Source organism: Streptopelia decaocto (genome assembly GCF_964273445.1).
Source record: "Streptopelia decaocto genome assembly, chromosome: 2".
In the NCBI taxonomy this organism is placed as follows: Eukaryota; Metazoa; Chordata; class Aves; order Columbiformes; family Columbidae; genus Streptopelia; species Streptopelia decaocto.
This window is the reverse complement of record NC_138655.1, coordinates 155,440,929-155,456,142: the sequence shown is the minus strand read 5'-3', so window position 1 is coordinate 155,456,142 and position 15,214 is coordinate 155,440,929. Positions and strand designations below refer to the sequence as shown.

The 15,214-nt window shown below is 38.1% G+C and overlaps 1 protein-coding gene across 2 annotated transcripts in view; it reads left to right on the top strand.

The window, feature by feature from the left end:
* Nucleotides 1-15,214, top strand: part of DPP6 (dipeptidyl peptidase like 6) — a gene marked incomplete at its 5' end in the record, with an annotated part of 400,138 nt that overhangs the window by 288,521 nt on the left and 96,403 nt on the right. For both annotated transcript variants that reach the window (XM_082045833.1, XM_082045834.1), the window contains one exon: nt 8,002-8,083. In XM_082045833.1, the coding sequence (XP_081901959.1) occupies nt 8,002-8,083 (82 nt within the window). The remainder of the gene's footprint in view (nt 1-8,001; nt 8,084-15,214) is intronic.

Genomic DNA, 15,214 nt, shown 5'->3' with positions numbered 1-15,214 from the left:
GTGTGCCTCAGCGGTGTCCTGGGGCTCCCTTTCGTCCTTGCTACCTGATTCTATGACCATTCACAGGGAGACACTAACCAAATTTAATAGGCTTAAAATCTCTTGTTATCCCAAAATAGGTATCCTGCACCCTTAGGGAGCCCAGAACACATGGGGAAGAATGGAATGAGGAAATTTTGGAAACACAAAAAAGGGCTTGAAAAAGGATGCTACAGCCACCGCTTTCCTTGATAAATTAACAACTGAGAAAGTCTCTTTATGGCAAAGGTGATAGAATCCCGGGCTGGTTGCCCAGACTGTGTCACACCAGCCCTGATGTCTCTCCACCCCTATACCCTAATCCTCCATTTATTGAATGCTCCACTACAAGTTTGAGGAGATAAGACAGGAAGAAAAAAGGTTGTTTTCCCATGTCACACATAAGAAGTAGATAGGGGAATAAAAGCAACATCTGTGTGCAGAGTCATGAAGGCAGAAATTACATCCCCTTTCAAAGGCAAGCATTTCCCCTTGTGCGTGTACTTGAGGTTTATACATCTCTGTTATGGGGCTAGAGTAGTATTTTAGTCTTTTACATAAGGCGAGTATTTTATAATTGACTTTTAAACTGTGTCTGAAATCAGGCTAATTGTAGTATTGTTTAAAAGTGAAGGTATCACTATTGATAAGAAATGGAAATAATCGCTCTAGTAAGTGTATGCCTTGTTGATTTTAACTGACGAGGACATGATCTATGTGGAGAGAAGCTGTTCAGAAGAATATTGTGTTTCAATATTCCTGAGAACCTCTGCACAAACCTTTGAGATCTCTTATCCTGTTGACATGAGAAGAAATAAGATTTAAACAGAGACTCTAAGTTTTCAAAAAGATATGGAGAATACTGAGTCATTCTGGTTTTCTCTGAAACCCAGTAACACAAACTGTCAGATTAGTTTAGAGCACCAGCCTAAGAATCAATCTCTTGCCCCAATTAAAAGTGTGACCCAGCATCCAGTGAAGTCATATTGTAACGAGGCACTTCTGCTGGCACCGGTAGCAGGAGATCACAACTGTATCTCATTTTATGTACTAATAATGCCATATTGCTCTCTGCAGGCATCACAGCATGGTGCTATATTTTTATTAGGGTTTGGAAGTCAGACAAGGTCAGCTGGATGGAAAATGCGATGGTTTCATCACAAACATCCTTTCCCATAGACTGACAGAGTTGCTCTGAAGAACCGTGTACATTAATCCTGGGCTCATTATTGCTGAGATCTTCCCAGTTCATTCTTCAACATTGCGGTGTTTACTGAGTTGTTTGTTTTCAATTTGTATTTTTTTGTCCGTATTTTAGCTAGCTGATCTTTGAATAGCTGTAATTCTGACTAGCCTTTTTGATAGCATTCAAACATTAAGATTTTCATTTGTCCATACCTCTGTTGTAGATAAATAGACCTGAAATCCTGCTAAATCCAGTGTCTTACCTCATGCCTTGAATAGCTCTGAGATCAGAGCCGGCTCAGAAACCTCTATAGAGTAAGAGAAAATTACATGAGTAAGACAAAATTACTTTTAAGTGGTTGTGTTTATCGCCTGAATGCTATCACCTCTCGTTGTCTGTTTAGGGGACAAAATAAGACTCCAGGACAAAAGTTCTTTAAAAAAATGTAGTAAAAATTCAGCCTGTCATCTATGATTTAAAGGGGTCACATGAGAACCATGATAATGTCATCATTTTAAAAGCAGTGCTACCAGTATCTAAGGACTATTTCCACTGTTTGCTTGCTAAGGGGAAGCCTAGAGATTTTGATCAAGACCTTGCAGTCCTCCAGCCTGCATTACCATGACTCATGGTCATGTACCAGTCTATGATGCATTTTTAAATCAGTTTTCGTAGACATTCACCAGAAAGACAAGCCTGTGCCATCCTTTTCCATAATTTCCAATGGAAGCTGGTGTCTCCTTTTTTGACAAGTGATTGATTTTAAAGTGGTATTAGTATTGTGCATGACCTTGCAGGCCCAGTACTGAATATTACATTGGTGGATGCTTTACAGAGACAGGCAGACTATAATCAAAAAGCCCTCTGAGCTCATATCAGCTTGAATCTGACTGGATTGCCAAATTAGGGACAAATGTTTTAGATTCCCTTGATCTTTATCTTTCATTCTCTAAATCCATAGAATTCATTCATCTTGGATAAAATAGTTGGTGAGCTCAGTTGTTTTTAAGAACAGCTGAATGATCTGATGTGTGTCTGTAGCTGAAAATAATAAGTTCAAATTTCTTTCATTAGCTCTTTCTACTTTTATTCACTGAAAAGTGCTGTAAGGAATATATGTGTACGTATGAGTATGCGCATTAAATATTTAATAGCAGATGAGCCTAGATGAATGGAAGAGCCTTCCCCATCTATTTAAGCACTTTTATTAGAATTCCAGGAGGATTCTTTTAGTTGCATTTTCTGACAGTCTGATTTCTTGATTATCTGTTCTGGCAAGTTTTTGATTTCCATTTGTGTTATATATTATTCTATCTTACTGCAAGTCTCTGCAGGACTGTGTATCTCCTGGGAAGCAATTTTCTTAATGGCACCTGTTTCCTCTTCTCCTCAGTGAATACTGAAGTAAATAAGACATTTAATTGTTTAAGAATGCATTTTTGCTTCTCAAGAAATGGCATTCCTGCTTCTTGGAAATCTTTCCCTCTTTCTCCAAGTCCTTATCAATGGTTCTTTCTACATTTATGGACACATGTTTTATGTGCTTTTATTTCTTTTTGCAAATTTTCTCCAGTGCACTATTTTCTCATAATACATGTTTCCAGTTCTTTATAACTATTCCAGATTTCTTCTCTATGGTAGTTTATATCTCTTTTTTCTTTCCTTCTTTCTAAGGAAGAAGAAATCTAAGTTGCTGTCTGATTTTATTCTATTAGAAGTAGATGTGAATACACCAAGTTCTGGTTCTGAGACAGATAGTTTAGATATTTATTTATTTATTTATTTATTTATAGCTAATAATGAAAAAGGCTTAAAGTACTGTGAGTTGATGTGCTTAGGGCTGTTGTCTTTCAAAATATTCAGTGCTGCCTTGATGCAAATAAGAGGTGGTATTTCTGCCTTCCCCAAACTTTTTTTTACTGTCTTGATTTCTTAAATTTCTTTGCATATACTATGGAAATCTTGATATAATTTCTATATTTTCCAGAACCACAGCAGAGTTAATCAAGGGGTTTCAAAGTTTTTCTTAAGAACTCACTCTAGCACATATACAAAGTTTTATTTGTTTAGAAGATGGACATGACAGGGCAGCCTTTGGTGCAAACTTTTGCATTTTTGTTCACATTGGCAGCATGAACGAAGAATTTCCGTACAAATCCTATTGTTCTGTATTTAAAGTTAAAATTAAAAGTTATCAAAACCGACCCTACAAGAACAGCCTATAACATACCTTAGACTTTGACTGCTTTTTTCAGTTTCAGGCTTTTCCAGTCTGGCATTGTAAAACATTTTGCTGAAGTAAAAGGAGCCTCTCTCTCAATTACAATGGAAAATTTCTACTGTTTTTTAAGTTGCTTGTGGAGAACTTAATGTAGGACAGTTTGTCATGTTTGTGCTCAAGGAGAGACTCAGTGCCATGAAGTCTCTGAGGGAAATTGGTCTTCTTTAGAATAGGAGAAAAGTGTCAGACAATACAATCTGTGTAAAACTAATTCTTCATTAATCACGGTATTTTATAAGGTCAAAAATAGGCAGCCTGATATGATTGTTAAGGGGTTTTTTATTACACATATATGTTCAGTGCTAAATTACAAGCAAAAATGATTTCGCAGACAGCATGCTGATTACACTTAAGGATTTTTCTTATTCAGAAATTTTGAGTGGAGTCTTTTTGGCAGAAAGCTTCATCTAAATGACCAAATTTCACAATTTACTACTTCAGTAATGTTTTTTTGAACATTGTGCTGAAATCATGCCCATGTCTGGAGCAATTTAACAGCCTCTGGTCCAGACAATGTCTTAATGTGGAAGAGTTTATACAGCACCTGCTTCATCTTCTGTCTGGCCCAAAACAACATTATTACTCTCTTTTCTGGGTTTAAAAATCAATCATTTTAAGAGATGAAAGAAATAATGGCAACCCTCTAATAAGGCCTTGCTCTTTCTTTGGCTGGAAATGAAGATTAAGGTTCTTTTCTATAAGGAAATAGCAAACATGGTGTGAGGATGCAGGGAATCGAGTTCTTCATGCAAACCAGTAACAAGAGATGTTCAGATTGCCTTCAAAACAGCTCATTTCCAAGCCATCATCCTACACAAATGAGCTCACAAGGGGAAGGCTCAGATCCAAACAAACCCTAATTGTGAGGGTCTGTGAGGAGCACCGGCTCTTTGGAGAGGCTGAGATGACCCATAATATTGATTGATTCAAGGAAAAAATACAGAGGAATTTAAGCAGGCTGTTTTGGAGGAGAAGCAAGGGTGTAGCTATGGAGGATTGTAGCTTATGAGCAATAACATACCTCCCAGAAGGAGCTGACCAGCATGAGATCCCATTTATGCAGCACTTGGAAAATAGACGAGTGATCCTGGGATATGGGTGTGCATTTGGTCTGAGCCTTAAGGCATTTTTCCAAGGAGAGCTAAAGCTCCAGAATAGTGTTAGATAATCAGAAATGTGTGTGATAGCTTCTCTCTAAATGGACTTTTCAGTCTGAGGATCACCAAGAGAGAGAGGATCACCTGAGGAGAGCAGTAGAGGGTTTTGGCCATAACTCCTCCTCCTCTCTTTATGGGTGAATAAAGGGGTCGCTTGGGGCTGCCAGCAATGGAGTCAATGCATATTCCACCACAGACCACACACCCAATGTAGCCTGAGTAAGCCTATGAGAATCTGGTCTTTCCCTGTAGGGTTCACAAGTAGGTGAACTCCATTTCCATGCTGCTTACAGGGCTGCCGACAGCATGGTCTCCACTGGCCATTGCTGATACAGCCCATCTCCAGATCACCACTGCAGTGTCTCTGAAGACTGCTAGATCAGGCTTGGCAAGGAGGGATGTCTTCTCAGTCCCCTTGCACATGACACTGAAGTTTACTGCAGGCAAGGGAGTGAATGTTACTACTCTAGGGAAGAGGACTCTCTTCAGAAGAGATGAGGAACAAACCAAAATGTACCAGGAGGAAAATGTCCATCTCTCAGGAAAGTTTGTGAGGGAAAACTGGGATTTTAGACTGCTTTCATGTCCTGTTGTAGAAAAGAATATCTCCCAACATGAAATTGGATACCTGGCTACCACCTGCCTTGAGTGATCTACATCACAGCCTGGATGTGCTTGCTGTTACATGCTGAATATAGAGGTGGTTTATAGTAACTAGATTTGTAAATCAGGCACCTCCAGATAATATGCAGTTCCATCAGTCACCCTTTTTATCCACATATTTTTCAAAAGATTTCAAGGTAAACAAACAAGATTTTGCTACAAAAGAAGGTTCCCAGCTGTTCCAAACAACTTGAGAAGGAATTCAGGAGATGCAACTCTTTTTTTTCCTCAGCCATACCAGAGAAATGGAAGGTGGCTTTACTTTTTGTCTGCAGCAGAGCTCTTTGCTGGTAGGTCGAATGGAGTGCTTTTCCTTCTGCCTTATCAGCTACCAAAGCTGGTTTATGCAGCATTACTCATTGTGTTATGAGTTTTTCCTCTTCTAAAAGAGGAAAACTCTGCTCTAAATCATTTGCTGTAGTTGGTATGACTATCCCTTAGCTCTACCTGTGTTATCTGAGGCATTACAGCTTTGAATTCTTACCATTTGTATAAACTTTTTATTTAGTAATAATATTTCCCTCTCTCGCTCCACTGTACAACACAGGCTAAAAAAAAAAAAACAACCAAACACAAACACAAAACAAAACAACAACAACAAAAAAAACAAACAAAAGCCACCACCACCACCACCAAAAATACACACACACACAAAATTTTTTCAATTTTATGTTTTTAACATAAAACAAAAACACTCCAACAAAACTAGGTAGTTTGTGTGATAAACAGTACTTTATTTTCTCCCATAAGAAGTTTTGATTTGATTCACTATTTTTCTCTCTTCTCCTGCACTCAGACATTACTGTCTGTTAAGATAATCAAGCTATCTAACCAAAGAGATTAACAGGAATAGCTGACTTTAAATTTAAGCAGCTATTGCATACAAACTTGAAAAGATCCAGAAGAAGTTATATGGCTGTTCTTCTTACTGGGAATTTTGTGGCTGCTGTTAGAGTTCAAGGTCAGAGTTATGTGTTCTCTTATCCATACCTTACAGAAGTGATTTTAGGCTACATACAAAGATGACTTCTGGTTAAAAGCCATAGAAAGAAAATACATAATTTTACTCCACCAGTAGCAGTTGTGGATGACATTTGTCTGTAGAGCCAAAAGCTCTCCAGGCACCCTGCAATACACTGAGACATGAGGGTCTGTGCATAACGAACCACTCTTGGCCTTCCATATCCTATCTGCATCGAGCCTGTCATCTTGACCACTTTAATTTTGATCAAGTCCATGAAACTCTTCCCAGAGGCCTTGTAGACATTATGGGTTATGGTTTATAACCACTGATACACACCTCATAGCAGGAGAGCAGAAGTTGCTGTTCCAGCTGCAGGTGTGATGGAACGGGAAGCTGTAGGTATCGGTGTCCTCCTTGAGCGTCTGCCATGACTCTAGCTGGCCTTTAAATTGGAATTCGAAGGAAAACCTTGGTTTTTTCACCTTGGAAAGACTGCACAAAATTTCTAAGCATTCCTCTTGCTGCTGTCTTTGAACTTGGTACAGCTGCCTCAGTGCAGCAGGAATGTGCAGCCAAGGGAAAACCTGCCTGGAAGGGCAGAGCTGGAGCATAACTGTGGTACAGCACTGGTCACAAAACAGGCAATAAAGATAATTCAGCTGGTGTCTAATTATTGCATTCGGTTTTGTTCTGTTTTGAAAATATGGTCTGGAAAACATTGCCTTTAATGAAGAAATAAACTCTGTATGAGAAGAGAGGCCTTTTGCTTAAAGGCTAAGCAGGCTTTGGCTCCTTTCTCTGTTTTTGGGTGATGTTGGCCTCAAATTGCCTTGTTATTCCTATCTGCGGACCAGTGATGATAATTCCCTTACTTCTTAAAGCAGTTTGAGATCTGCTAATGAGCCATACTGTGTACAGGCTTTATTAGTGTTCTTGTTTGTGGAATATTGCTGTACACAGACTTGCAACAATGTGACTTCAGAATATTTAATGTAGTTCTATGTGCTGAGTATAAATACAGCCAAGGCAATGCTATCTGTGCTGTGATAAAATGGCATTATGCTGCTCTGACACTTACCAATAAAGTCTCCTTTTTCTGTATTGCATTTGCTATATCTCACTGAAGTTCTTCTACAAAATGAAGGTAATGGATGAAAGAACAAGAAAAGCATTTTGATTTTATTTTCTAAAAAAAAATGAGATATTTTGTATTAATTGGAACTTTTGCCTTCGTAGCCAAACTGCATATCAGTTGTTATACAGTTGCTAAACTTTCCTGCCGTTATGTTTAAATGAAAATTATTAGACACATAAGATTAATAAGATGAAATTATATTTTTCTTGTGGCAATATAATTTTTAAATGTAATTATTGTTTATCCTTGGTAGACCTCATCAGTGTTGATAAATACAATTACTTTGTTTGCCATCCTTTGACTAATTCTTAAGGCTTAGGCAAGTCAGCAGTGGAACTAATGTGTTTGACTTTATATCAATAAGGAACAGAAATTGTCAGTTAAATACTTGATCTTACCAATGCTTGCTAGTGGTATAATGCTTATCTTATTATTAAAATAAAACCACAACCAAACCTACTGAAATCTGGCACTAATCTTTAGGTGATTCTGGCTGAAAGATACTGTACGAGGTCATGGTGGATTTCCAAAGCAGGTATGCACCAGCTTAAATAAGAACATTCCTGAAGTTGAAATCTTATTTTTCTGTTTTTGCAGGGATCCTCAGAATTTGTATCCCCCTGAGGTCAGCAATGCAAAGCTTCAGTATGCTGGTTGGGGTCCAAAAGGGCAACAGCTGGTAAGAGAAAGAATAAATGTGCAAATGAATTCAGAGATCGCTGTTGTTTGGAAGTAAAGAAAGAATATTTCTTTATTGACTAGTTTTTTAGACCTCTGTGGTAGCTTCTAGCATCTTTATGGAGAATTTTTATCATGTCATTTATTTATAAAATTCCTAAATATATACATTTACAGCAAAGTAATTGTGCCTAAAAATGCAGAGAAAGAACACTTTATGAAAGGTTTTTGAGAGAATGCACCTGCTTCTCCCAATGTTGGACACAGGATAGGTATTAAACATAATAGACTGTATGATTTAGTTAGCACATCATTGCTTCACAAGGACATCTTCAGCCTTGCAAACTTGGCGGTAGGGATATTTTATTACTGGCAGCCCTGTTTAGAGTATGCATCTCTTTAGAACACAGTTGCCTGAATTTGCCCTCTAGTCATTTGCAAAATAGGCAAAAGTAGAACTTTTTCTGGAAAGTTTTCAGAGCAGGCTTTAAAAAAACAAAACGAACCAAAAACCCCACACTTCATGGGGGTTCCTTGTGTTTCATGGAGCCTTTTATGCTGCAACAATCCTGAAACCTCCAGTGTTTTGTCCCTCAGCTGCTGCCATCTTGGATTTGCCCATTTTTTAGAGCACGTATTTCCTGGAGAGATCCCCTGGCTTCTTTTCCTGATATAAATCCAATATTAAGATTTTGCATATGCCAAACACGCACTTTCTACTGTAACAAGAGAAAAAAAAAAAAAGGGACAACTTTTTTTTATATGGAATTTTTATACCAAAAATGAGCTTGAAAAGCTCATTATCTGAGAAAATCTAGCATATGTCTCCTGTCCTCAGTGCTCTCTTGGGGATTTTTGTTTCTGTGTCCTTAACTAGATTGTTTTCAAATTTTGTGATTTGAAAAACAGCAACAGAACATATTGTCACTACCATTCTGCAAATCAGGCTGGAGGGAACATAACAGATACAGGAACAGGAAGGTCTCTCCTCTATTCCATCAGGAAAATTGGGTTTGAGAGAGTCCTCGACCTCAAATCTGACAAGAGTGAAGATGCAGCAGCCTTTGCCCCTATACAAAATGACTTCTGAGGAGCTCTTTTTTTCTCATTGCACAAATGTACATGCCCCATTTCCATCCCCTAACATGTGCAATTTCAAATGCCTAAGTCTGCTGCCCAACACATCACTGCTGAGCAGCTGGTATCAATTCACAAAAGATTGGCGGCTGACGCTGACCAAACCCTCTCTTTTATATTAATTTGTGAAGACATATGTGTTCTTGTCATTGGGCTTCTTGTCAGCTGATAATGTACAGTCAGTTGACAACACATTATGTTCAACAACTGGAGACTGCCTTCAGGACATGGCGAAGAAAGTAAAAATAGACCAGCCTTTTGTATTTTAAGTTTAACAGACTGAACTTCACAAAGTATAGTGAAAACTACATCTACTAATTAAAATCTGATATTGAGTTGTTAGTGGTTTTCTCCATTTCACAAGTGAATCTTCCTTTCTTTAATAGAGTTTTGCTGTGAACTTGTGTGCCTTCAGCACCTTGAGTCACAGCATGTTACTGATTCACATTCATATTAGTTTTACCAAGCTGAACGGGTGTCCTTAACTTTCACCACAAACAGCAGATTTATTTTTTTTCATATCAAAGTCAAACCAACCAATTTACTTCCTCCATTGCCTTCTCTACCACATGTAACATAACAATACAGAAAGGAAAAATATTTATATAAAAATGGATGAATTATATATACAACAGGACAGTATATACAGTTCAGAAGCAAAGTCTTCTTTATTCCCAACTTTATCCTTTAGTGCTGAAATAACTGACACCACTTTCCACCATCTTTTAAGAAATATACAGTGAAAACTTAATTCCTTACGACATTAAGTTTAGTACATGTCCCTTCTGTAGGACATGTGGCAGATTTTTTTTTAACTCCAAATATTCCTGTTACTATTGAATTTCGTATGAATCTTGGATACATCTTTCAACAGTGGCTTTGTTGTGTATGGTGTTTGTTTGTTTATTTTGGCCGGTAATTCAGCCATATTTCCTCTTCTTGCATTTGAAATCAGGGTAGGTGAGAAGAACCTCACTGGTAGTTTAAGCATTATCTTGCATACCTCTAACACAGGTGCCTTTTTGCTCTTTTCCTTAACAGTCATTTACCTTAAAATAAAATGGTAGCTTCAGTTTATAGAATAAGCAGGCTTTCACACGCATCCATATAATCCATTGATGGCTTATGATCAGCAGAGGATTGCCAGAGAAAAAAGAAGCATTATACAAGCATTATAAATGAGATAGATAGAAAAAATATACAATGCTCATTGTTCTGTATTTCAGGACTAATTGAGTTACTCAGAATATAATTGCCAGTGAAATGTGTGTCTCTGTGGGGACAACATCAAGTGCAAAGGCAGAGAAAAAATAAAGTTAAAATTAAATTTAAATTTGTAAATGTGAAATGGTTGCTAAATGTAGGCTGGGTTGTGTTGCAGGAGAGGGAGGCAAAAAATGTCAAATGGGATGGAAAGGGATAAGGTGCTGGGAACTTTATGTCAGCTCCACTGGGTCTGGGGAGGTTATGGGGCCAAACACACGTCACAGTATCTCAGGGTGGTCCTACAACTAAACTGAGGTACACGAGCTTGCACCAGCTCCGGTGCTGCTCACAGCAGCCCCTCTCTGTGCATTGTCTGTAACCGACCTTGTCCTGCATCTCCCAGGAAATGTGGGAACCACGGGTGAGTGGGTTTGCATCACCTTAAAGATACCCCAGCTTTCAGGAAATAAAAAAAGCTTTCCCCTTGAAATCTCCTGGCTTGTTCTTCTTCAAAGGAGAGGCAAGGCAAGAGAGCAAGAGGGTTTAGTTCCAAAATATTTTATTCCCTTTATAGCTTCTATTTTGTCCTTCCTAGAGGAGCTTTTGGTTCCTGTGTCTGACCTCTTTGTCTCTTGCATGTCTAATCATTCAAAAAAAGAAACAAATCTAAAACAGAAGCAGCCTGAGTGATCTGCATTCTTTATGATTAAAAATAAACAGTTTAACTTTCCCAGGAGCAATTTTCTATTTATCTTGTTTTCCTCTGTCCTTACTCATTACATTATGTGCCAGTTTTTAGATGATGAACTCCTCAGAGCATGGTTCTTGACTTCTTACTAGCCTGCAAAGTGCCACACGTGCCAACAGATCTGTATAAATAATGGCAGATATTGAATCTGAGAAAATCTATGGCAGAAGATCAGAATGCAAAAAAGCCCTAATTTCTGGCACCTCAGAAAAATGGTTCAGCCTTTCTGAGATTTCAGCCAAAGTCTTAACAAATTAGGTTTTACAGAGCTGGTAGAAGAATTAGGTCCCTACCAGTACGGGCTCCTAAGTCAACAGAAAGAGAGACACTAGCTTCAGTACAAGAGATAACATTTCCTAAATGTGGTTATTATTGAAGTGCTCATTCCTCTCATTTGTCCTACAACATGAGCCATCATTTTTGCCTTTATGGAATGACTGAGAAAGACCATTAAATTGTCATTATGATATATTCACCTTTTGCAGGTGTAAATTACTGTGCAAAATGACTATGAAAAAAACCCACATCTTTTCCATGGTGCAGCTGACAGCCCAAAGTTCCCCTTGGTATTCGATGGCAAAAGCAACATGCTTTCTGGTTTTCAGTAAATAGGCTTTATTACCCTCAAACAGTTCATGTGATACTTTCAAGCAATGTGAGGGTGTTGGTGACATGAGAGGTCTGGGAAAAAAAAAAAAGGCTGTATGTTTGCCCTGTTCTGCGTATGCTTATCATTGTAAAAGTCTTATATATTCTCTCTTTTCATGATCTTGCATTTATGACTCAACAGTTACCTAACTTCAGAGTTTAAATTCTGCCACAAATAAAAAGCTTCTGTTAATTTATCTTGTTGGAATATTTTGCCAGTTTAATGTTCTATAATAGTACATCTTTTAGACTGATGTTCTGCCCACGTGCAGAGGGCTCACATGAGGCTTCCATGGTACATTTGCCCCAATATCTATGCAAACCTTAATAGTTACTGTCACCTGCAACTCAGTTTTCATAAAACTTGTGCAGCTGACAGGCTTGGACCCCTTTATTTATTAAAATATTTATACATACATTTATATAAGATACAGTGTGAAGCGGTTTTCTTTGCTGGCTCGCTTGGCAGCATGGCTGAGGTCAGGGAGTGTTTCAGGAGCACGAGTTTGTTTGGTGCATATCTGTAGCTGAAGTGCTCAAGGAATCAAAAAAAATTGAAGTTTTCGGAATGCTTTTATCTAAGTTATCGCAAAATGAGCACATCAATGTTCAAAATATTTGCTTTAAGGACAAGCTGGGTGTATTTGTGCGTCCCATTGTCAAAAAGAAGGAGCAAGCAGTAGGACTGCTCTAATAATGCACAGTGAATATTTGCCTGTGTTGGCGGCACTAAAGTAGAGTCCATAGCAGTTCTTAAACTCCAATTTCAAAAGCAGAAGAATTTCTGCTGTGCTGCTATTTTCTTTTTTTTTTTGTAAAATCAGAATCTGTAACAGCCCTGAGAGATACTAATGATAATGGTGACACATCAGGTGCTGGGGAAAGCAGTTCTGCACAACTTTAGAGGCAGCAGTTATAATTCAAAAAAATATCTATCATAGATCATAGCATTTATTCTTCAGCAAAGAAAAACTTATTTTTTCTTTTTTTTTCTGAGATTCTCCTGGCCAGTCAGTCTTCTACTGTTTCCACTGTTTTCTTTAAAGTACCAAAAATGTGCAGGAAGAGGATTATAGTTGCTGAAAGTTTTGCCCTTGCATTACTGCAACCCCACAGAATGGTCAAAACGGGTTTCTTCTGCATTCATAGTCAATAAACCTTTTCCAGTGCCAACTCTTAGAGCAGGAAATACCTTTTAGTCTTGTAGATTATGCAGCAATCAAGTGTATAATTGGTTCTAAATAATAGAAGTTATGTTTCACAGCAGGTGCAGAAGATGTATTAAAAAGTCTCTATTTCAGTGAAATGCAAATGCCAGGAGGAACAAGTCTTTCAGCCCTGACTATGTTAGAGGTTTTCAGGTGCCCTCAAACAATGAATGTTAATGCTGGTAAACAACTTATTGTCATAGATATTTCTGTCTAAAAAAGTGCAATACAATTTAGAGCAATATTAGAGTTTGTTCATATATAAAACATTTGAATGATGGATCCATTTAATTTCTTGTTAGCAATTTTTTTAACACTGTAGCACAATGTCTTGCTAACTAGGATATCTAGATGCAAAAAGCTGGTTAAGTGATGACACCTGGAACTAAACTGGAATGACTCTTCTAATTAGCAGGTTTTTTCTTGCCTAAATTTGTGCCTGTCATGCCAGCTTAGTTCCAGGCAGAAGTGCTGCATAGATATCAAGTGAGGAGGACCATTTTCACAGGAGGTACTGGATCATCTCCTGTTGTTCCTACTATAATTCAGCAGGGCTTCTGAACTGCTGTGTGTATAATTGCTGTAGGTCTATTTGTCTCCACCATTATTTCATAGAATTCTACATCATTATTTTCAAGCTGCTGTTCTCTCACCTTTTCCTTTTGCAGTGACATCTGAATCAATATTTAGCTGTTGTCTGTTTTGTGTAATTATTCTGACTTGGTTATCTTGCTAGTTGCAAGGAATAAAAGCCCTCCCTTCCTAAGGGGTATATAAGCCCCATTTAAGCATGGTAGGGGATATTCAGACAGCTTTTTACATGGTTCCTGCATTATGGGAAAAGCAAGAGTTTCAGCATAATGATATGCTGTCTCCCCCCTCATCCCCTTTTCCAGTGTCAGAATATGAACTCTTTAAGAAACCCCTAGCAAGACATTGCATGTACACTAAATACCTGGTCAGGTTACTCTGGGGATTCCCCTCTCCCCACATTTTATTCAAAGAATTCCACTGGAAAAGTGTTTTTTTTCCTTTGATCCTCTGCTCTTTGGTTACAGTGGCCATAGTGTCCTATTTTTATTTTTCGCAACCCTATCATTTCCTTTGGCATCAGTGGGCTTGATGTGTTTGGTCGTCATTCCCCAAAGCAAAGTTTTGGCACAGTCAGTGTTGTGAGCTCTGCTGCGAATGGTTGTGTCCCTCCCCATCTCAGTGATCTTGGTACTGCATTTTCATCAGTGGCAAAAGAGCAAGGCATGTAAGATAAGTGAGGATGCTACAATAAATGTTACTGAAAGAAGATATCGGTGATTATTATAAATAAGATGTTGCTCTTAATGTGGGCATGAAAGATTTCAGAGGAAAAAATGAAACTGATTATTTGCCATAGAAGTTTTATCAATCAATCAGAGAAAAAGTTACTGTTCTTACATCCGAATATGAGGCACAGGATGATGTAGCGTTTAAGGCATCATCCCTAGAGATGAAACACTGTGATAGGCTTCCTCTGTGGCTTCATATATGTCACTTTGTTTTCTGGTTGAGTTACAGCATGAAAGTGGCACTGAATTCCTACTTTTCAGTGGGCTTACAGAATTAAATATTAAATGTGGATGTTCACACTCTGCATTAGGGAAACGGAGTATGTACTTACAAGAAATGCATGTATCAATGGACGTGCTAGCTTAGAAAGACTCACCATCTTGTTGCACTGTAGGGCAAGCACTGAATTATCTTCATTTGTATGTTACCACATTTCATTATATGGTACTGCAGTTGCATAAAGTGCAAAATTCCTAACAGTGCAACACTGTAGCATAGGACAGTTCCATTGGAAATAATTCCCTCCTATCATAGAGATCTAAAATGTTGATATTCCTTTAATTTCAACTGGGCTTTATGGATTTGAACACATATCTTTGGTTAATGGCATTTTTCATTTCCGAAATCTAGCAGCTGCAAATACCTACTTTAGGTCTGCGCATAAGTGTTTCTGGCATCTTACAAAACCGTGGTTGGTAGATAATGTCCATTGAAAAAAGTGGTTATGAAAAGTGTTGTTCCCAGAAAGCTGCTATTTTGTGCCATGAAAATAGTTACATTTTTCTTAGATCACAGCAGTCCATGGGAGAGCATGTGCTTGAGTGGCAGATGTTGGGATGCTGCAGGCAGGACTAAGCAGTCC